The sequence below is a fragment of the Bufo gargarizans genome, chromosome 8 (assembly GCF_014858855.1).
Source record: "Bufo gargarizans isolate SCDJY-AF-19 chromosome 8, ASM1485885v1, whole genome shotgun sequence".
Lineage (NCBI taxonomy): Eukaryota > Metazoa > Chordata > Amphibia > Anura > Bufonidae > Bufo > Bufo gargarizans.
In genome coordinates, this window is record NC_058087.1 from 97,662,390 (window position 1) to 97,686,358 (window position 23,969).

Genomic DNA, 23,969 nt, shown 5'->3' on the forward strand with positions numbered 1-23,969 from the left:
ATGTCCAGGGCACGTTTTGAGGCCATCCTGCGGTTCCTGCACTTTAGTGACAACACCGCCTCCCGTCCCAGGGGCCACCCTGCTTTTGACCGGCTCCACAAAATTCGGCCCCTCATAGACCATTTTAACCAGAAATTTGCAGATATTTATACCCCAGAGCAAAACATCTGCATAGACGAGTCCCTGATACATTTTACCGGGCGCCTTGGCTTCAAACAATACATCCCAAGCAAGCGCGCCCGGTATGGGGTCAAATTGTATAAGCTCTGTGAAAGGGCCACAGGCTATACCCACAAATTCCGGGTCTATGAGGGAAAAGATCAGACCCTGGAGCCGGTCGGTTGCCCTGACTACCTGGGGAGCAGTGGGAAGACAGTTTGGGACTTGGTGTCACCCTTATTCGGCAAGGGGTACCATCTTTATGTGGACAATTTTTACACAAGTGTGGCCCTCTTTAGGCATTTGTTTCTAGAACGGATATACCCATGCTGGATGAGAGAAATATCTTGGCAAAAGACAACTTTTCCCATTTTTTTATACAAAGTTGGCATTTGACCAAGATATTTTTCTCACCCAGCATGGGTATATGTAAAATGACACCCCAAAACACATTCCCCAACTTCTCCTGAGTACGGCGATACCAGATGTGTCACACTTTTTTGCTGCCAAGGTGGGCAAAGGGGCACATATTCCAAAGTGCACCTTTTGGATTTCACCAGTCATTTTTTACACATTTTGATTGCAAAGTTCTTCTCACACATTTGGGCCCCTAAATTGCCAAGGCAGTATAACTACCCCACAAGTGACCCCATTTTGGAAAGAAGACACCCCAAGGTATTCCGTGAGGGGCATGGTGAGTTCCTAGAATTTTTTATTTTTTGTCGCAAGTTAGTGGAATATGAGACTTTGTAAGAAAAAATAAAAAAAATAAAATCATCATCATTTTCCGCTAACTTGTGACAAAAAATAAAAAGTTCTATGAACTCACTATGCCCATTATCGAATACCTTAGGGTGTCTACTTTCCGAAATGGGGTTATTTGTGGGGGTTTTCTACTGTTTGGGCATTGTAGAACCTCAGGAATCATGACAGGTGCTCAGAAAGTCAGAGCTGTTTCAAAAAGCGGAAATTCACATTTTTGTACCATAGTTTGTAAATGCTATAACTTTTACCCAAACCATTTTTTTTTGCCCAAACATTTTTTTTTTATCAAAGACATGTAGAACAATAAATTTGGCGAAAAATTTATATATGGATGTCGGTTTTTTTTGCAAAATTTTACAGCTGAAAGTGAAAAATGTAATTTTTTTGCAAAAAAATCGTTACATTTTGATTAATAACAAAAAAAGTAAAAATGCCAGCAGCAATGAAATACCACCAAATGAAAGCTCTATTAGTGAGAAGAAAAGGAGGTAAAATTCATTTGTATGGTAAGTTGCATGACCGAGCGATAAACGGTGAAAGTAGTGTAGTGCCGAAGTGTAAAAAGTGCTCTGGTCATGAAGGGGGTTTCACCTAGCGGGGCTGAAGTGGTTAAAGAGGTTGTCTCATATCAGTAAGAAATGTAATACAAGCCACTTACTAATGTATTGTTATTATCCATATTGTTTCTTTGCTGTCTGGAATCATTTTTCCATTCAATTATACACTGCTTGTTTCCATGGTTACAGACCACCATGCAATTCATCACTGGTGGTCGTACTTGCATACTAGAGAAAAAAAGAGTCTGACTTTCTGGTGGCCGGGCTATGGGAGATCACATAGGCTAGTGCTTTTTCCTATAGTATGCAAGTATGGCCACCACATTCCCATTGGTTGTCATATATCTCAGATACAGACAGTATAATCGAGGAAATACATTTTTTTTTCCAGGAGAACAACAATTCTGCCAATAGACTGATAGTATGGGACACAGCCAAGGCAGTCCCGAAAGGACTTTTGTTTAAAAAGGTAAATTACTGGAAAAAAATTTATAAGTAAAGTGGTAATCTATTGGAAAAGAAATTACAAGAAGTAAGTAGGGCATATATGATTAATCCTACCGAACAAAATAGGAAGGAATGGGAGGAAGAACAGGAAAAACTAAAAATATATCAGCTTGAGAAAAGTAGGAAAGAACTGTTCTTCCAAGGGTTCCGACTGGCTTCAGAGGGAGAAAAAGTGGGAAAAATTTTGGCAGGCATTGTAAAAAACCAAAGAGGTAAATCTTGGCTGGGGGTAATTAGAGATAATAAAGACAAAATAATCACCACACCGGAAGGAGTTAAAAAGGTTTTTAGGGAGTACTTCCAGGAACTCTATGAAACTAGGGTACGATATTCAAGATTAGAGTTGGACTCATATTTAGATTAGATTGCTTGGAGTAAGATATCCCAGGCCCAAAAGGAATATTTGGATAGAGAAATATAAATCGCTGAAATTAATGAAGTTTTGTGTAAAGTAAAATCCGCAAAAACACCAGGGTGCGACGGCCTTCCCTTTAAAATATATAAGGTCTTTGCCCGGGTTTTAATACCGGAATTAATAACAACAGACAGAGGATAGGGGATCTACCAGACTCTATGAAAGAGGCAATTATTACATTGATCCCAAAAAAGGGCAAAGATCAACTAGACCCGGGATCCTATAGACCAATATCTTTGTTGAACACGGACGTCAAAATCCTGGCAAAGGTTCTGGCAGAGAGGCTCTCCAAAGTGATTAAAGGTATAATCCATGAAGATCAGACTGGTTTTATACCTGGTAGAACAATATATTTAAATATAAGAAGGTTGTACCTTAATATTGAGGCTAACAGAACAGAACCAGGTGACAAAGCAATACTTTCATTGGATGCTCAAAAGGCATTCGACTGTATTGAATGGGAGTATCTATGGGCAGTCTTAAAAAGGGTTGGTATAGGCGAGGGGTTTATAAAATGCATTCAGCTTATATATTCCAACCCAAGGGCTAGAGTGATGGTGGGCGGTAGCTTGTCCCTGCCTCTTGCCCTTTACTGGGGCACCAGGCAGGGATGCCCTTTCTCTCCACTATTATTTGCTATAGCAATTGAGCCCCTTGCAAGTACAATAAGAAACGATAGGGAGATAAAAGGTTTTCAATATGCAGAAGGAGACGAAAAATTATTAATGTATGCCGATGATATTTCTGCACAACACAGGGGATCAGTTTATTAGGGTATTAGATAAAATAGATAAGTTTGGCGCTTTTTCTGGACTAAATATTAACTGGGCGAAATCCCATATGATGGTACTCTGTGACGGGCAGTTAGGGAGGGATTTAAGGGTTCAAGTACTTGAGAAACACAAGAGTTTTAAATATTTAGGTATACAAATCTCTGGCAATATAGAAGACTATGAAAAACTAAACGTACTTCCCGTAATAAAAGAACTTAGAACTAAAATACATATTTGGAAAAGATTACCACTCTCCATTCAAGGTCGGGTAAATCTAATAAAAATGATTTTTCTACCAAAAGGTACTTTATGTGTTACAAAATGCCCCAATAAGACTCCCGCAGAAGATATTTAGATTATTTGATCGCCTAATGGGGGAATTTATATGGAAAGGCTCTATCCCTAGGATAAAAAAAGAAGTGCTTCAGCTCCCAGTGAGAGAGGGTGGTTTGGCGGTTCCAAACTGGTTTATGTACTACTTGATAACACAATATAGTCAGATAAGAGATAGTTTGAACAGTTTAGTGGGAATACAGGAACTAAATAAAATGGGTTGGAGAGGGGAACTTAATCACTTAGAGATAATGGAATTGGGCACACTTGATAAAAATATTACAGGAAATAGAATTATGAATGCAATGGATCACATATGGGGGCAGATTAAAAAATTACTCGGGATAAAAGGGATTCTTCAATATACACGTATTTGGAAAAATTTAAACTTGAAGGAACTCCAAACGATCAGGAGTTATATTGACTGGGAAAAAAAGGGGATAAAATATTTAGCTCAAGTAATTGAAGAAGATAAATTGAAGGATTTTAATACACTTGCTAGGGAGTTTGGGATCCCCCAAAAGGAAATTTACAAATATTTCCAGTTCAGGAACGCTTTGAGGACAGTGGTAAAACTAGATAAATATAGAAAGGAACAATCAGATCGAATATACAAATTTACTGACGGAGGAGAAAAAAGAGGTACTACAAAAAAAAGATACAGGATATTGATGGAAGGAAAGAAAGAACGGACTACAATACTAGCTAAAAAAAAAATGGGAAAAAGAACTTCAGCCTCTCTTTTCTGATGAGAAATGGAAAGATGCCCTTAGAAGTTACCCAACGGTGTCGGATAGGGGTTCACACAAAATATCACAATTCTTTATAGTACATAGATTACATCGATCTCCTAAGATGTTAAAGAAAATGGGTGTTAGAATGTCGGATAATTGCCCAAAATGTAGGGAAAGGGATGCAGATTTAATTAATTGTTTTTGGAGATGTCCCAGACTTTTCAGATATTGAAAAGAGATAGCAGAGATTGTATCTGTATTCCCGGATGTTCATGTGATTGAAGATCCAGTAGTTTGTATATTGGGAGAAACTGAACATCTGAAATTAAAGAAGGAAGTACGATTGGTTTTGGGTAAAGTACTATTTCAAGCTAGACTCCTTATACTCAGGAAATGGATAAAAGAAGATCCGCCCACAGTGGGACAGTGGCGTGAAGCAGTAGCTAATCTTATCAAAATTCAACGGGTTTCCGAGTGCTACACTAAAAATCCAGTAGGATTTGACGAGATTTGGAATAAATGGCCATATTATGTTGAGATTTTTTTTTTTTCCTCGTTCCTCTCTCTCCCCCTCTTCCCCCAGGGCGGGTGGGTGCTCGGGCGATAACTAATAACATTTGCTGTAGTAGTAATGTTGAATATTCTACATTATGTTATTGATGAGATGAATAATTATATGTTTTAAGAAAGAAAAGAATAAAGTTTATATAAAACTTAAAAAAAAAGTACGGCCACCACTAATGGGTTGCAGGGTGGTCTGTAACCATGGAAACAAGCAGTGTATAGTGCAAAGGAAGCAATATGGATAATAGCAATACATTAGTAAGTGGCTTGCATTAATTTTCTCTACATGATAAATGCCACTTACTGAAGTGAGACAACCCCTTTAATTCCTGGCTGTTTAATGCCATTTAAATCATGGTCAATAGCAACTGCAGCATCTAAGTGTTAAGGTCACATCTGTCACCCCCATCAACATTATTCATGAATGCAGTGGATTTCCAGACAAATAAATTAATTTATCTGTACAATTTTACTCTTACTTTTTTTTTTTTTTTTTTTTGTATCTCTATAACCACACCCATGCCAAAGGTAATATTTACAACAAATCTAACCTCTTTTACCTCCTTTCTCTTTGGTCTGTTCTGAAATAAATTTCTCCAGCTTGGCTCTTAGAAGAATTTCAGCACCATATCTGCCATTTGTCCCATCATCCACAAGAATAAAGTGAGAGTGATTATTGTCTAAGCAAGAAAGACTTCCTTGGCTTTCTTCATCTATCTGATACTGAGCTGGAAAAGATCCCTTAAGAAAAGAAAAAAAAACTGTATGATGAAAGTTAAAAGGAAAATGTGTCAAACACATAAAATATTGACCCAAATGAAGTAAATACATATTTATTTTCATGCAATGGCCTTAAAAAGAGTTTGCCACCTCCCCCAAGCTTGATTAAGTACAGTCATAAATTAAGTACTGCTGCAGATGATAGCTAATGTAGATGTGCATACTAACCCACATCCTCCTACTGTGCGTCCACAAACTGGCACAATATTATACAGAGAGGACTCATGAGCCACATGCACATTGAAATTAGCGATTGGGAGTCACCTTCAGCAGGGCAAATCATGTACTCATTATGGTTTGGGGAGGTGATACACTGCCTTTAACATGTAGGTTTACAGTTAAAGAATACATCCAGTAATAAACATATTTTCCTAAATGAATAGTTCAGGTGAATATGAGAAACTCTGTAATATACAATGGAAATAAAAAGTCTAAACACCCCTGTAAAAATGTCAGGAAAGGTTTAATAGTAATAAGTACAGTGGATATATAAAGTCTACACACCCCTGTTAAAATGTCAGGTTTTTGTGATGTAAAAAAAATTAGACAAAGATAAATCATTTTAGAACTTTTTCCACCTTTTTCTGTACAACTCAATTGAAAAACAAACTGAAATATTTTAGGTAGAGGGAAGAAAAAATATAAAAATAAAATAATATGGTTGCATAAGTGTGCACACCCTTAAACTAATACTTTGTTGAAGCACCATTTGATTGTATTACAGCACTTAGTCTTTTTGGGTATGAGTCTATCAGCATGGCACATTTTGACTTGGCAAGATTTGCCCACTCTTCTTTTCAAAAACACTCCAAATCTGTCAGATTGCAAGGGCATCTCCTGTGCATAGCCCTCTACGGATCACCCCACAGATTTTCAATCGGATTCAGGTCTGGGCTCTGGCTGGGCCATTCCAAAAAACTTTAATCTTCTTCTGGTGAAGCCATTCCTTTGCTGATTTGGATGCATGCTTTGGGTCGTTGTCATGCTGAAAGATGGAGTTCCTCTTAATGTTCAGCTTTCTAGCAAAAGCCTGAAGGTTTTGTGCCAATATTGACTGGTATTTGGAACTGTTCATAATTCTCTCTAGCTGAACTAAGGCCCCAGTTCCAGCTGAAGAAAAACAGCCCTAAAGCATAATGCTGTCACCACCATGCTTCACTGTGGGTATGGTGTTCTTTTGGTGATGTCTTGTTTTTCTTTGTAAGAAAAGGCTTTTGCCTTGCCACTCAACTCCATAGCCCAGACATATGAATAATATGGGAGATTGTTATCACATGTACCACACAGCCAATACTTGCCAGATATTCCTACAGCTCTTTTAATGTTGCTGTAGGCCTCTTGGTAGCCTCACAGATCAGTTTTCTACTTGTCTTTTCATCAATTTTGGAGGGACCTCCAGTTTTAGGTAATGACACTGTTGTGCCATATTTTCTCCACTTGATGATGACTTCACTGTGTTCCAAGGTATATCTAATGCCTTGGAAATTCTTTTGGACCCTTCTCCTGACTGATACCTTTTAACAATGAGATCCCTCTAATGCTTTGGAAGCTCTCTGTGGACTATGGTTTTTGCTGTTGGATGCGACTAAGAAAATTTCAGGAAAGAACAACTAGAGCAGCTGAACTTTATTTGGGGTTAATCAGAGGCACTTTAAATGATGTCAGGTGTATGCTGACTCCTATTTAACATGATTTTGAATGTGATTGCTTAATTCTGAACACAGCTACATCCCTAGTTATATTTTAGTTTTGTTTGTTTTCTTCCCTCCACCAAAAAGATTTCAGTTTGTTTTTCAATTAAGTGGTACAGTTTATAGGTCACATTAAAAGGTAGAAGAAGTTCTGAAATGATTTATCTTTGTCTTATTTTTTTACATCTCAGAAATCTGACATTTTAATAGGGGTGTGTAGACTTTTCATATCCACTGTACTTATTACTATTAAACCTTTCCTGACATGTGCTGTACATGTACAAGTGACTTCCCACACAGCGCTGTATATGTATGATGCAACGAAAACTGTTCACCGTTCTTAAATGCATGTTGACCAGACTGCTCTGCCAGGCAAACATCTTAGTTATGTTGTGGACATTTTATTAGGATGTGTTTTTAATATATTGTGTATTGTCATCATGTCTCTCAGTGTCAGGGTAAACCATTGGAGTGAATATCTTCCTGTGTATGTGGAGACACAGCTGCCGGGCGCAGAGGTCTCTGTCGGAGAATGGTCCAATGTGCTATGCGCTGGACTGTGGGCCAGGGGAGACTGATGTGTTCAGCAGAGCAGTGTTTTGTTGGCTGATGTATGGATGCCGGCTAGCGCCCCCGCGCAAGACGTGGATTTATTGGCTTGGCGTGGATGCATTTGTTAGGAGAACAATGTATGAAAGGAACGTGCATTTGTTGTCTCTAGTGCGCCTGATCAGTCGCTGGAGAAAATGACGTTGTCCTGCAAATAAACATGCATGAGGATCATAGTAACTTTATTTGGCATTGATCACTGAGCAAAGCTGGATAAAGTTCACTCCGGTGGTAATGGGATATGTGTGTGTTCGCTGGCTATGTTATTCTAAATGATGGTGGTTTCTCATCTTCCTGTGTCATCACTTCCTGTATCCTTGTTACATGAAGTAAGTGGTCGGATGATGGGCCAGCCCCTTTTCTATTGTTAGACCCATACTAAATAAAAGTGAACAGACTGGGCAGGAGGGGGGCATTGCTCAGCAGAACTGAACATGATAACACCTTTGTCTGTGTCGTGAAGAGATTTACCTTTCCTTACACAAAGTCTGATGCGAGCGGATTTCTACTACAAATATTTCTACTACAGTTAACCCATTCAGGGCCCTGCAAATTTTAATTTTTGCATTTGAATTTTTCACTCACTGCATTCCTAGAGCCATAACAGCTTGTTTTTGTACTTGTACTTTTTTAATGGCACCATTTACTATTGCATATCATGTAGTGGGAAACTGAAAAAACATCCAAATGGTGTGGAACAAAAATGCAATTCTGGCAAAGTTTTATGGGTTTTGGCATTACTGAAACTGACTAGTTTCCTTCATTGTCCAGGTCAGTACAATTATGGTGATAATTAGAGATGAGCGTTTTTTTTTTTTTTTAAAGAGGACCTTTCACCATAATTAAACTTCTAAAGTAACCATACAGGCATGTAGAGCGGCGCCCAGGGACCCCTCTGCACTTACTGTTATACCTGGGCGCCGCTCCGTTCTCCGGTAATTGCCTCCGGTATCTTTACAGTTAGGCTCCACCCAGGGGAACCTGCCGTCGGCTCATTCTCCAATGCTGTAGAGCTGGCCGATCACAGCGCTCAGCTCATAGCCTGAGAGAAAGATGAGCGCTGTGATTGGCCAGCGCTGCAGCACGGGAGAAGGAGGCGCCGGCAGGTTCCCCTGGGTGGAGCCTAACTGTAAAGATACCGGAGGCAATTACCGGAGAACGGAGCGGCGCCCAGGTATAACAGTAAGTGCAGAGGGGTCCCTGGGCGCCACTCTACACGCCTGTATGGTTACTTTAGAAGTTTAATTCTGATGAAAGGTCCTCTTTAAATTGATTTGCCGCTTTGCCAAATTTTTCGGGAAATCTTTTATTCGATCTGAAAATATTTGCGGCAAATTACGTTAAAAATTGGCTGTTTAATGGCTGCTGAGAGCCTTTATAGTGGTGTAGAACACTTTCCAGTAACATGCACAGGGAGACTGCTTTGGTAGTGAAATAATATGACATGCAGATGACAGGCGCTCTTCGAATCACTGCACACTTCACTTTTTTGGGCAGTCACGGGGCCAAAACTGACCAAATAACTCAGGTATGATTTCAGACTTATGGGTCGATGTTAGCGCCAAGAAGAAGAGCACTTCTTTTACACCATCAACAGCTGATTCCACATCAATTACAACAGAACCTGTTCTATTAAACGCATATACAAGTAGAGTTTGTTGATTATTAATTTGCCCTTCCTCTGATCCGTAAGAACAATAACCCACAAACAACTGATCCTGTCTGTGGAGCATGCACCTTCACTCGGTCAGCATTTGCTCAAATATCCATTAGTATTGCTAAAGCCCAAAAAAAGAAAAACAAGAGTGGATTCAAAACAGAGATGGAATATACATTATGTATGTCTTCTGTGTTTAGTGCCCACTCTTGCTTTTGGTCACCAAATCATAGGCCAATTCTAAGAGGATCATACAGACTTTACAGCCGCTACACAGACAGGATACGTTGTGAGTCTCATTCTTCCTTCTGACATATTAGAAGAAAGGTCAAAGAAATGATGATGTCAGCCAGGCCACAAGCCAAAATAGTGGACAAGTCATGAAGTGGAGAGGGTGGGAACAGCATCAAAAGTCCAAAGAGTTGAACTATGACATAGTGGTGAGGTGGAAGCAGCAGCAGGAGGAGACCACGGAATGGTAAGGTGACATAGTGTGGAGATGGCAGCAGCATGAGGACAGCACAAAGTGGCAAGGTGACAGTGTGGAGATAGCAGCAGCATGAGGAGAATATAGAGTGGCAAGGCAACATAGTATGGATAAGGCAGCAGCAGGAGGAGACCACAGAGTGGCAAGGCGAAGTATCTTAGTGTGAAGGTGGCAGCAGCATTAGGACAACACAGAGTGGCAAGGTGCCATAGTGTGGAGATGGCAGCAGAAGGAGAACACAGAGTGAAAAATGTGGGGGGTTCAGTCAGCACAACTTTGTATGCAAGTGCACATTGCTATGGCGAAATACACATACAAATGCAAAAACACAAATGCAATCAGCACTCTGCCCTGCCTCTATGCTGGATGTTGAATGAGGCGTTAGTGTACATTTTGGCCAAAGCATAATAAGTCACTCACCACGTCAAGGTCGCCTCTATGAGTGGACCCAAACACTAGTTCCTACTTGTTATGGGCCATGACAGCCACACAAAGTCCAGGGAGCGCAGGTACAGCATGCACGCCAGGCACACTCTGCTTTTAACCCTGTCTGGTGCCATAACAGCTTCCATCGGATCCAGGGATGCAAGTACCAACATGCATGTTGAGCCCACTATATACTTCTCCTGGAGCCAAATGGAGGCAGGGCAGAGTGTTGGTTGCAGAGTGCGATTGCATTTGTGTTTTTGCGTTTGTATATTTATTTCGCCATAGCAATGTGCACCTGCATACAGGGTTGTGCTGACTGAACCCCCCCACATTTTTTTCTTTGTAGTATATATTGGAGGTGTGGCGATCTCCATGCAGTCATGCACACCTGACCAGTAAGTCTGCCCTGGAGGCTGGTTTTAAAGAAAGTATAAAACTGAGTCTGCTTTTATAGCGCCTACCAGAAGCCATTTAGCTCCAGGAACAGTATATAGTGGGCTCAGCATGCATTTTGGTACTTGCATCCCTGGATCCGATGGAAGCTGTTATGGCCCTGGACGGGGTTAAAAGCAGCGTGTACCTGGCGTGCATGCTGTACCTTTGCTCTCTGGACTTTGTGTGGCTGTCATGGCCCATAACAGGTAGGAACTAGTGTTAGGGACCACTCAGAGGCGACCTTGACGTGGTGAGTGGCTTATTACGCTTTGGCAAAAGAGAACACAGAGAGGTAAGGTGACATAGTGTGGAGATGGAAGCAACAGGATACCACAGAGGGGCAAGATGACAGTGTGGAGATGGCAGCAGCATGAAGAGAACACAGAGTGGCAAGGCAACATAGTGTGGAGATAGCAGCAGTATGAGGATACCATAGGGTGGCAAGGTAACATATTGTGGAGATGGCAGCAGCATAGGAAGACCACAGAGTGGCAAGGGGACATAGTGTGAAGATGGCAACAGCATGAGAGCACCACAGAGTGGCAAGCTGACATAGTGTTGAGATAGCAGCAGCGTGAGGAGACCACAGAGTCGCAAAGTAACATAGTGTGGAGATGGCAGCAGCATGAGGAGACCATAGAGTGGCAAGGTGACAGGGTGGAGATAGCAGCAGCAAGATTAGACCACAGAGTGGCAAGGTGACATAATTCAGAAATGTCAGCAGCATGAGGAGACCACAGAATTGCAAGGTCACATAGTGTGGAAAGGGCAGCAGCAGGAGGAGACCACTGAGTGGCAAGGTGACATAATGTGGAGATGGCAGCAGCATGAGAACACCACAGAGTGGCAAGGTAACCTAGTGTGGAGATGGCAGCAGCACGAGGACACGACAGAGTGGAAAAGGGGACATAGTGTGGAGATGGCAGCAGCATGAGGAGACCAGAGAGTGGAAAGGTGACATATAGTGGATATGGCAGAAGCATGAGGACACCACAGAGTAACAAGGTGACAGTGTGGATAAAGCAGCAGCATGAGGACACCACACAGTGGCAAGGTGACATAGTATAAAGATAACAGCAGCATGAGGAGACCACAGAGTGGCAAGGTGACATAGTGTGGAGATGGCAGCAGTAGGAGAAGACCATAGAGTAGCAAGGTGACAGTGTGTAGATGGCAGCAGCATGAGGAGACCACAGAGTGGCAAGGTGGCAAAGTGTGGAGGTGGCAGCAGCAGGAGGAGACAAAAGAGTGGCAATTTACATAGTGTGGAGATGGCAGCAGCATGAGGACTCCATAGAGTGGAAAGGTGACATGGTATGGAGAAGGCAGCAGCATAAGGACACCACATATTGGCAAGCTGACATAGTGTGGAGATGGCAGCAGCAGGAAGAGACCGCAGAGTGGTAAGCGTGGAGATGGCAGCAGCATGAGGACATCACAGAATTATGAGGTCACATAGTGTGGAGATGGTAGCAGCAGAGGGAGACCACAGAGTGGCATGGTGACATAATGTGAAGATGGAAGCAGCAGCAGGATGCCACAGAGTGGCAAGGTGACAGTGTGAATATGGCAGCAGCATGAGGACACTACAGAATTGCAAGGTGACATAGTGTGGATATGGCAGCAGCCGGAGGAGATCACAGAGTGGAAAGGTCACATAGTGTGGAGATGGCAGCAGCAGGAAGAGACCACAGAATGGCAAGGTCAACTAACGTGGAGATAGCAGCAGCACGAGGACACCACAGAATGACAAGGTTACAGTGTGGAAAAGGTAGTAGCAGGGGGACACCACAGAGTGGCAAGGTGTCATAATGTGGAGATGGCAGCAGCAGCAGCAAGATACCTCAGAGTGGCAAGGTAACATAGTTTAGAGATTGCAGCAGCATGAGGACACCACAGAGTGGCAAGGTGATATAGTGTGGATGTGGCAGCAGCAGGAGAAGACCACAGAATGGCATGGTGGAATAGTATAGAGATAGCAGCATAAGGACATCATAGCGTGGCAAGGTGACATAGTGTGGAGATTGCAGCAGGAGGAGACCACAGAGTGGCAAGGTGATATAATGTGAAGATGGAAGCAGCAGCAGCATGATGCCACAGAGTGGCAAGGTGACATAGTGTGGATATGGCAGCAGCAGGAGGAGCACTCACGCCATCTACCGGCCGGAGTCGCGTGGTCAAAACAGGGGAGGCGAAAAGGACAGAACATAGTAACCATCTTCAGAAAACAAAAAGTAGAAGAGAAAGGGAAAAAGGAAAAAAAGGACTCTAGACAGGAAATATCGGAGGCAACTCACATCCTATTATTTCAGGTGAGGAAGCCACACATATAGATAGTAATACAATGCATTGTATCATTAGATTTCACATTATAGCACTGGAGAACTTGTTTGTTACACAGCTCGGAACCTAATCAACTTGTGATTCTTTCTACTTTGGGTTTATAGGAAATATAGATTGGCATTCATTATGTCACTTTTGGGAACGGTCATAGAGTCACAAATATTAAGAATTGCTTATCTTCACTAATTTCACTAGTATTCAAAATAATTATTAGAGTTGTTGTGCAGATGTGTTTCCCTACTATTATGTTTTTGCTGTGGTTATTACTTTTTAATCTTGTATCCAATAAAAGTTGAATTTTATTATTCATTAAGGTGTTTTTGCACTCAATTTGGAGTTGTGTTTAAAAGTGTGGAGATGTCTGCAGCAGCAGGAGGAGACCACAGAGTGGCAAGGTGACAGTGTGGAGATGGCAGCAGCAGGAGGACACGATAGAGTGGCAAGGTGATATAGTGTGAAGATAGCAGCAGCAAGAGGAGACCGCAGAGTTGCAAGGTCACATAGTGTGGAGATGGCAGCAGCATGAGGACACCACAGAACGGCAAGGTTACATAGTGTGGAGATGGCAGCAGCAGGGGGAGACCAAAGAGTGGCAAGGTGACATAATGTGGAGATATCAGCAGCAGGATAACACAGCGTGGAAAGGTGACATAGGGTGGAGATGGCAGTAACATAAGGACACCACAGAGTGACAAGGTGACATAGTGTGGATATGGCAGCAGCAAGAGGAGACCACAGAGATGCAAGGTGACATAGTGCGGAGATGGCAGCAGCATGAGGACACCACAGAGTGACAAGGTGAGATAGTGTGGAGATGGCAGCAGCATAAGGATACCACAAAGTAGCAAAGTGACAGTGTGGATATGGCAGCAGCAGGAGGAGAACACAGAGTGGCAAGTTGACATAGTGTGGAGATGGCAGCAGCATGCGGACACCACAGAATGGCAATGTAACTTAGTGTGAATATGGCAGCAGCAAGGGGAGACCACAGAGTGGCAAGGTAACATAATGTGAAGATGGCAGCAGCAGTATGCCACAGAGTGAAAAGTTTACATAGTGTGGAGATGGCAGCAGCAGGAGGAGACCACAGAGTTGCATGGTAATATAGTGTAAAGATGGCAGCAGCATGAGGATACCACAGAGTGGCAAGGTGACAGGGTGGATATAGCAGCAGCATGAGGACACCACGAAGTGTCAAGGTGACATAGTATAAAGATGGCAGCAGCATGAGGAGACCACAGAGTGGCAAGGTGACATAGTGTAGAGATGGCAGCAGGAGGAAACCACAGAGTGTCAAGGTGACATAATTTGAAGATGGAAGCAGTCGCAGCAGGATGCCAGAAAGTGCAAAGATGACAGTGTGGATATGTCAGCAGCATGATGACACTACAGAATGGCAAGGTGACATAAAGTGGAGATGGCAGTAGCAGGAGGAGACCACAGAGTGGCAAGGTGACATAGTTTGGAGATGGCGGCAACAGCAGGAGGAGACCACAGAGTGGCATGGTGACATAGTTTGGAAATGGCAGCAGCAGGAGGAGACCACAGAGTAGAAAGGTCACATAGTGTGGAGATGGGAGCAGAAGGAGGAGACCACAGAGTGGCAAGGTGACATAGTGTGAAGATTACAGCAGCATGAGGACACCACAGAGTGGCAAAGTGACATAGTATAATGATGGCAGCAGCATGAGTAGACCAGAGAGTGGCAAGGTGACATAGTGTGGAGATGGCAGCAGCATGAGGAGACCACAGAGTGGAAAGATGGCATGGTGACAGTGTAGAGATGGCATCAGCATGAGGAGACCACAGAGTGGCAATGGACATAGTGTGTAGATGGCAACAGCATGAGGATACCAGAGTGGCAAGGTAACATAGTAAGGTGATGGCAGCAGCATATGTAAACCACAGAGTGGCAAGGTGACATAGTGTGGAGATGGCAGCAGGAGAAAACCACAGAGTGTCAAGGTGACATAATGTGAAGATGGAAGCAGCCGCAGCAGGATGCCAGAAAGTGGAAAGGTGACATAGTGTGGATATGGCAACAGCATGATGAAACTACAGAATGGCAAGGTGATATAGTGTGAAGATAGCAGCAGCAAGAGGAGACCGCAGAGTGGCAAGGTCACATAGTGTGGAGATGGCAGCAGCATGAGGACACCACAGAACGGCAAGGTTACATAGTGTGGAGATGGCAGCAGCAGGGGGAGACCAAAGAGTGGCAAGGTGACATAATGTGGAGATAGCAGCAGCAGGATAACACAGCGTGGAAAGGTGACATAGGGTGGAGATGGCAGAAACATAAGGACACCACAGAGTGACAAGGTGACATAGTGTGGATATGGCAGCAGCAAGAGGAGACCACAGAGATGCAAGGTGACATAGTGCGGAGATGGCAGCAGCATGAGGACACCACAGAGTGACAAGGTGAGATAGTGTGGAGATGGCAGCAACAGGAGGAGACCACAGAGTGGCAAGGTGACATGGTGTGGAGATGGCAGCAGCATAAGGATACCACAAAGTAGCAAAGTGACTGTGTTCTCCTCCTGCTGCTGCCATATCCACACTGTCACTTTGCTACTTTGTAGTATCCTTATGCTGCTGCCATCTCCACACCATGTCACCTTGCCACTCTGTGTCCTCCTCCTGCTGCTGCCATATCCACACTGAGTGGCAAGTTGACATAGTGTGGAGATGGCAGCAGCATGCGGACACCACAGAATGGCAATGTAACTTAGTGTGAATATGGCAGCAGAAAGGCGAGACCACAGAGTGGCAAGTAACATAATGTGAAGATGGCAGCAGCAGTATGCCACAAAGTGAAAAGTTGACATAGTGTGGAGATGGCAGCAGCAGGAGAAGACCACAGAGTTGCATGGTAATATAGTGTAAAGATGGCAGCAGCATGAGGAGACCACAGAGTGGCAAGGTGACATAGTTTGGAGATGGCAGCAACAGCAGGAGGAGACCACAGAGTGGCAAGGTGACCGTTTGGAAATGGCAGCAGCAGGAGGAGACCACAGAGTAGAAAGGTTACATAGTGTGGAGATGGGAGCAGAAGGAGGAGACCACAGAGTGGCAAGGTGACATAGTGTGAAGATTGCAGCAGCATATGGACACCACAGAGTGGCAAAGTGACATAGTATAATGATGGCAGCAGCATGAGTAGACCAGAGAGTGGCAAGGTGACATAGTGTGGAGATGGCAGCAGCAGGAGAAGACCATAGAGTGGCAAAGTGACATAGTGTGGAGATGGCAGCAGCATGAGGAGACCACAGAGTGGCAAGATGGCAAGGTGACAGTGTTGAGATGGCAGCAGCATGAGGAGACCACAGAGTGGCAATGGACATAGTGTGGAGATGTGTCACAACCAGACAGCTAAGAAGCTCTGACAGAGGCCTTTCAGAACCTCCTCCTTGAGTTTCTGTGTTGTGGTATTCAGTTCCTCCTCTTGTTAGCCTCTCTCAGCTGTCATGTGTTGGACTAATTGCTTCCCTTTAAATTCCTCCCCAGAATGCTTTTCTGGGCGGCTTGTACTTCTTCCTGGAGTGTGTGTGCATGCTGACCTTGTTCTCCTGTCTGCTACAAAGCTAAGTGTTGTACCGTTATCTGTTATTTACTGTTTGCTGGATCCCAGGTGACTTCTCCGTAAGACTTTTTCTCTGCTTCAAGTGACCGGTTCAGCTTGCGTTCATGGAGTTTGTTCTGAGCCTAAGATCTCGCTCCCGGATGCGTTCTCCGGGGGTAGTGAGAATTTTGTGCGTTTTAGAGAGGCTTGCAAACTCCATTTTCGCCTTCTTCCCCATTCCTCTGGTGATGAGGAACGGAGGGTGGGGATCATTATATCACTGCTCAGAGGTAACGCTCAGTCCTGGGCCTTTTCGCTGCCGGAGGGGGCACGGCCTCTCCGTTCAGTGGATGAATTCTTTTTAGCCCTGGGTCAGATATATGATGATCCGGATCGTATTGCTCTGGCTGAGTCTTAACTACGTCTATTATGCCAGAGTAAACAATCCGCAGAAATATACTGCTCAGAATTTCGGAGATGGGCAGTTGATACTGGTTGGAATGATGCTGCACTCCGAAGTCAATTTTGCCATGGTCTTTCAGAGGGATTGAAAGATGCATTTGCCTTTCATGAGAGGCCTATTTCTTTGGACTCTGCTATGTCTCAGGCCGTTCGTATTGACAGGCGTCTTAGAGAGAGAGGAGAGATGTCCCCTTCCTGTCATACTCAGTCCCAGGACAGTGCAGCGGTCCCATTCTGTGCGCAGGGGTCTCAGTCGCCGTCAGCCCCTTCTGAGCAGGAGCCCATGCAGCTGGGGTTGATTGCTCCTGACAATAGAAGATTCAGCTCGCATGGGAGGGTTTGTTTTTGTTGTGGAGGTATAAATCATTTGGCAAATATTTGTCCCTCTAGGAGATTCAGGCAGTTTTCTGGGAGTAATAAAGAAACAAACAGGAAAAAATCTTTTAAAAATGTTCCGTCTGTTACTATTGGCAGGGTTGAGGCGGAAATTGAAGGTTTTCCATTTGCTTGTAGTTCCCGTTTTGTCCTGCCGGCTAGGGTGGCGCTAGAGAGCAAGAACATTTTTTGTGAGATTTTTGTGGATAGTGGAGCAGCGGTCAATCTCATTGATAATCAATTTGCGATAACTCATGGTTTCCAGGTGTGCACTTTGGGAAAGGATATTCCTGTTTTTGCTATCGATTCCGCTCCACTTTCTCAAAAATCATTAAAGGGCATAGTTCACAATATCCGTTTAATTGTGAGTGATGCTCATGTTGAGGATGTGTCATGTTTCGTCCTTAGCGGTTTGCCTACCCCTCTAGTGTTGGGGCTACCCTGGCTCACTAAACATAACCCCACCATTGATTGGCAAGCGAGGCAAATAAATGGTTGGAGTGACTTTTGCAGAGAGAATTGCCTCATGACATCTGTTTCTGGAGGTTGCTACTAAGACTGTACCATCTTTTCTCTCTGAATTTTCGGATGTCTTCTCTGAGAGTGGAGTTCAGGATTTGCCCCCGCACAGGGAGTACGATTGCCCTATTAATCTCATCCCAGACGCCAAGCTGCCTAAATCTCGTTTATACAATCTTTCCCAACCTGAGAGGATCGCTATGCGTGCTTATATCTCTGAGAGTCTGAGAAAGGGACACATACGACCCTCGAAGTCACCTGTTGCCGCTGGTTTTTTCTTTGTTAAGAAAAAAGATGGTTCTTTAAGACCTTGTCTGGATTTCAGGGAGCTGAACAATATCACAATTCGTGACCCTTATCCGCTTCCTCTGATCCCAGACCTGTTTAATCAGGTTGTTGGGGCTAAAGTCTTTTCCAAATTAGATCTAAGAGGGGCATACAACCTGGTCAGGGTCAGAGAAGGGGACGAATGGAAGACGGCCTTCAATACCCCTGAGGGCCATTTTGAAAATTTGGTTATGCCTTTTGGTTTGATGAATGCCCCAGCCGTTTTTCAGCATTTCGTGAACAGCATTTTTTATCATTTGATGGGAAAATTTGTATTGGTGTATTTGGATGACATTTTGATTTTTTCTCCCGATTTCAAAACTCATAAGGAACATTTATGTCAGGTCTTGCTCATCCTGCGGGAGAATAAATTATATGCGAAACTGGAAAAATGTGTGTTTGCGGTTCCAGAAATTCAATTTCTGGGGTTTCTTCTCTCCGCTTCTGGTTTTAGCATGGACCCCGAGAAGGTCCGCGCTGTGCTTGAGTGGGAGCTTCCTGAGAATCAGAAGGCGCTGATGCGTTTTTTGGGCTTTGCCAATTATTACAGGAAGTTCATTTTGAATTATTCTTCTATTGTTAAACCACTCGCTGATATGACCAGAAAGGGGGTAGATTTTTCTTCTTGGTCAGTAGAGGCGCGTAAGGCTTTTTCTGATATCAAGGAGAGTTTTGCTTCCGCTCCCATCTTGGTGCAACCTAATGTTTCTTTACCCTTCATAGTTGAGGTTGATGCTTCTGAGGTGGGTGTGGGGGCAGTCTTGTCTCAGGGTTCCTCTCCTGCCAATTGGCGACCGTGTGCCTTTTTCTCAAGAAAACTCTCCTCCGCAGAGAGAAATTACGATGTGGGAGATAGGGAATTGTTGGCCATCAAGTTGGCTTTTGAGGAATGGCGCCATTGGCTAGAGGGAGCCAGACACCCTATTACCGTATTTACTGACCATAAAAATCTGGCCTACTTGGAGTCAGCCAAGCGTCTGAACCTGAGACAGGCCAGATGGTCTTTGTTCTTTTCTAGGTTTAATTTTGTTGTCACATTCCGCCCTGGAGTTAAGAATGTGAAGGCAGATGCCCTGTCACGTTGTTTTCCGGGAGGCGGGAATTTTGAAGACCCGGGTCCCATTTTGGCTGAAGGTGTGGTGGTCTCTGCTCTTTTTCCTGAATTGGAGGCAGAGGTGCAGGCAGCCCAGTCAGAGGCTCCTCATCTTTGTCCTCCTGGGAGGTTGTTTGTGCCTCTCGCTTTAAGACACAAGATTTTTAAAGAACACCACGATACGGTCCTTGCTGGGCACCCGGGGGTAAGAGCCACACTGGATCTCATCGCTCGGAGATTCTGGTGGCCTGCGCTTCGTAAGTCGGTTGAGGGTTTTGTGGCAGCCTGCGAGACTTGCGCTCGTGCCAAAGTCCCTCATTCACGGCCATCAGGTCCTCTCCTTCCCTTACCCATTCCTTCCTGTCCTTGGACACATCTGTCAATGTACTTCATAACGGACCTGCCTCGTTCCTCGGGGAAGACTGTGATTCTGGTGGTGGTGTACCGTTTTAGCAAAATGGTGCATTTCATCCCTTTTCCTGGTTTGCCCAATGCTAAGACGCTGGCGCAGGCATTTATTGATCACATTGTCAAATTGCACGGCATTCCTTCAGACATAGTCTCTGATAGGGGCACGCAGTTTGTTTCCAGATTCTGGAAGGCTTTCTGTTCTCGCTTGGGGGTTCGGTTGTCATTCTCTTCTGCTTTCCACCCGCAGTCGAATGGCCAGACAGAGCGCGTCAATCAGAATCTGGAGACATATCTGCGCTGTTTTGTGGCGGAGAATCAAGAGGATTGGTGTTCTTTTTTGTCCCTTGCTGAGTTTGCTTTAAATAACCGTCGTCAGGAGTCCTCTGATAAGTCACCATTTTTTGGTGCATATGGGTTTCATCCGCAGTTTGGGACTTTCTCGGGAGAGGGGTCTTCTGGTTTACCTGATGAGGACAGATTCTCCTCGTCTTTGTCATCTATTTGGCAAAAGATTCAGGATAATCTTAAGAGCATGAGTGAGAGATATAGGCGTGTGGCAGATAAAAGACGTGTGCTTGGTCCGGACCTGAATGTTGGTGATCTGGTGTGGTTGTCTACCAAGAATATCAAATTGAAGGTTCCCTCCTGGAAGTTGGGTCCTAGGTTTATTGGGCCTTACAAAATCCTGTCTGTGATCAATCCTGTTGCATACCGTCTTGATCTTCCTCAGACTTGGAAGATCCATAATGTTTTTCATAAGTCCTTATTGAAACCTTATGTTCAACCCATTGTACCCTCGCCTTTGCCTCCTCCTCCGATTATGGTTGATGGGAATCTTGAATTTCAGGTCTCTAGGATTGTGGATTCTCGTCTTGTCCGCGGTTCTCTTCAGTACCTTGTTCATTGGGAGGGGTATGGTCCTGAGGAGAGGATGTGGGTCCCAGTGACGGACATTAAGGCCTCTCGTCTCATCAGGGCTTTCCATAGGTCCCATCCTGAGAAGGTGGGTTCTGAGTGTCCGGAGTCCACTCGTAGAGGGGGGGGGGGGGGGGGGTACTGTCACAACCAGACAGCTGAGAAGCTCTGACAGAGGCCTTTCAGAACCTCCTCCTTGAGTTTCTGTGTTGTGGTATTCAGTTCCTCCTCTCGTTAGCCTCTCTCAGCTGTCATGTGTTGGACTAATTGCTTCCCTTTAAATTCCTCCCCAGAATGCTTTTCTGGGCGGCTTATACTTCTTCCTGGAGTGTGTGTGCATGCTGACCTTGTTCTCCTGTCTGCTACAAAGCTAAGTGTTGTACCGTTATCTGTTATTTACTGTTTGCTGGATCCCAGGTGACCCTGACTCCCTCCGTATCTTGTGTAGGGAGCCGGTGGTCGTGTCCCCTCACTATTGTAGGGTGCTCAGGGCTTTATAGTCAAAGTTCGTGGATATGCAAACCTCCACCATTAGGATCTTTGCATAGGCTGAGCAGCCAGGGAAAGTGCCAGGTCTTCTGCAGGGGTCTCCCTTGGTTCCTTAGCTTTTGGATCCAGCGAGTCATTTATACATGTTGCTTTGTCTTGTTTCCTGTACACCGTCCGTGACAAGATGGCAGCAGCATGAGGATACCAGAGTGGCAAGGTAACATAGTAAGGTGATGGCAGCAGCATATGTAAACCACAGATTGGCAAGGTGACATAATGTGAAGATGGAAGCAGCCGCAGCAGGATGCCAGAAAGTGGAAAGGTGACATAGTGCGGCTATGGCAGCAGCATGATGAAACTACAGAATGGCAAGGTGACATACTGTGGAGATAGCAGCCGCATGAGGACACCACAGAATGGCAAGGTGACATAGTGTTAAGATGGCAGCAGCAAGGGGAGACCACAGAGTGGGAAGGTGACATAGTGTGGATATGTCAGCAGCATGAGGACACCACGGAGTGGGAAGGTGACTTAGAATGGAGAAGGCAGCAGCATGAGGACACCACAGAGTGGCAATTGACAGAGTGTGGAGAATGGAGCAGCATGAGGACACCAGAGAGTAGCAAGGTGACATAGTGTGGATATGTTAGCAGCATTAGGACACCAGAGAGTGGCAAGGTGAATTAGTGTGGATATGGCAGCAGCAGGAGAATACCATAGATTGGCAAGGTGACAGTGTGGATGTAGCAGCAGCATGAGGACACCACAGAATGGCAAGATGGCATAGTTTGGAGATGGCAACAGCAGTGGGAGACCACACAGTGGCAAGGTGACATAGTGTTGGTATGGCGGCAGCAGCAGGAGGAGACCACAGAGATGCAAGGTGACATAATGTAGAGATGGCAGCAGCAGCAGCAAGATACCATAGAGTGAAAAGTTTATATAGTGTTAATGTGGCAGCAGCAAAAGGGACACCACAGAGTGGGAAGCTGACATAGTGTGAATTTGTCAGCAGCATGAGGACACCATGGAGTGGCAATTGGCATAGTGTGGAGAATGGAACAGCATGAGGACACCAGAGTGGCACGGTGAAATAGTGTGGTGATGGCATTAACATCAAGAGGAGATGGCAGCAGCAGGAGGAAACCACAGAGTGGCAAGTTGACATGGTGTGGGTATGTCAGCAGCATGAGGGCACCAAAGAGTGGCAAGGTGACATAGTGTGGATATAGCAGCAGCATGAGGACACCACAGAGTGGCAAGTTGACATAGTGTGGAGACGGCAGCAGCATGAGGACACCACAGAATGGTAAGCTGACAATGTGTGGGGATGGCAGCAGGAGGAAATCACAGAGTGTCAAGGTGACATAATGTGAAGATGAAAGCAGCCGCAGCAGGATGCCAGAAAGTGGAAAGGTGACATAGTGTGGATATGGCAGCAGCATGAGGACACTACAGAATGGCAAGGTGAAATAGTGTGGAGATGGCATTAACATCAAGAGGAGACCACAGAGTGGCAAAGTAACATAGTGTGGAAATGGCAGCAGCAGATGGAGTCCACAGAGTAGAAAGATCACATAGTGTGGAGATGGCAGCAGCATGAGGACACCCAAGAGTGGCAAGGTGACATAGTGTGGACATAGCAGCAGCATGAGGACACCACAAAGTGGCAAGTTGACATAGTGTGGAGACCGCAGCAGCATGAGGACACCACAGAATGGTAAGGTGACAAAGTGTGGAGATGGCAGCAGCAGGGGGAGACCACAGAGTGGCAAGTTGACATAGTGTGGATATGGCAGCAGCAAGAGAACACCACAGAGTGGAAAGGTGACATAGTGTGGATATGGCAGCATTATGAGGAGACCACAGAGTGGCAAGTTGACATAGTGTGGATATATCAGCAGCATTAGGACACCACAGAGTGGCAAGGTGACATAGTATGGAGATGGCAGCAGCATAAGAACACCACTGAGTGGAAAGGTGACATAGTATGGAGAAGGCAGCAGCATGAGGACACCACAGAGTGGCAAGGTGAAATAGTATGGAGATGGCAGCAGCATGAGGACACCACAGAGTGGCAAGTTGACAAAGTGTGGAGATGGCAGCAGCAGGGGGATACCACAGAGTGGCAAGTTGACATATTGTGGACATGGCAGCAGCAAGAGGACACCACAGAGTGGAAAGGTGACATAGTGTGGATGTGGCAGCAGCATGAGGACACCACAGAGTGACAAGGTGACATACTGTGGAGATGGCAGCAGTAGGAGAAGACCATAGAGTGGCAAAGAGACATAGTGTGAAGATGGCAGCAGCATGAGGAGACTACAGAGTGGCAATTGACTTAGTGTTAAGATGGGGGTAGCATGAGAACTCCACAGAGTGGCAAGGTGACATAGTATAGAGATGACAGCAGCATAAAGACACCATAGAGTGGCAAGGTGACAGGGTGTAGATGGCAGCAGGAGGAAACCACATAGTGGCAAGGTGACTTTATTTGAAAATGGAAGCAGTTGCATCAGGATGCCAGAAAGTGGAAAGGTGACATAGTGTGGATATGGCAGCAGCAGGAGGAGAC

At 44.7% G+C, this 23,969-nt stretch overlaps 1 protein-coding gene across 1 annotated transcript in view; it reads right to left on the reverse strand.

The window, feature by feature from the left end:
* TRPM2 (transient receptor potential cation channel subfamily M member 2) overlaps positions 1 to 23,969 on the reverse strand; it is a 1,289,439-nt gene that overhangs the window by 1,052,265 nt on the left and 213,205 nt on the right. Inside the window, exon 6 of the mRNA XM_044304068.1 lies at positions 5,368 to 5,548. Coding sequence (XP_044160003.1) covers positions 5,368 to 5,548 — 181 coding nt within the window. The remainder of the gene's footprint in view (positions 1 to 5,367; positions 5,549 to 23,969) is intronic.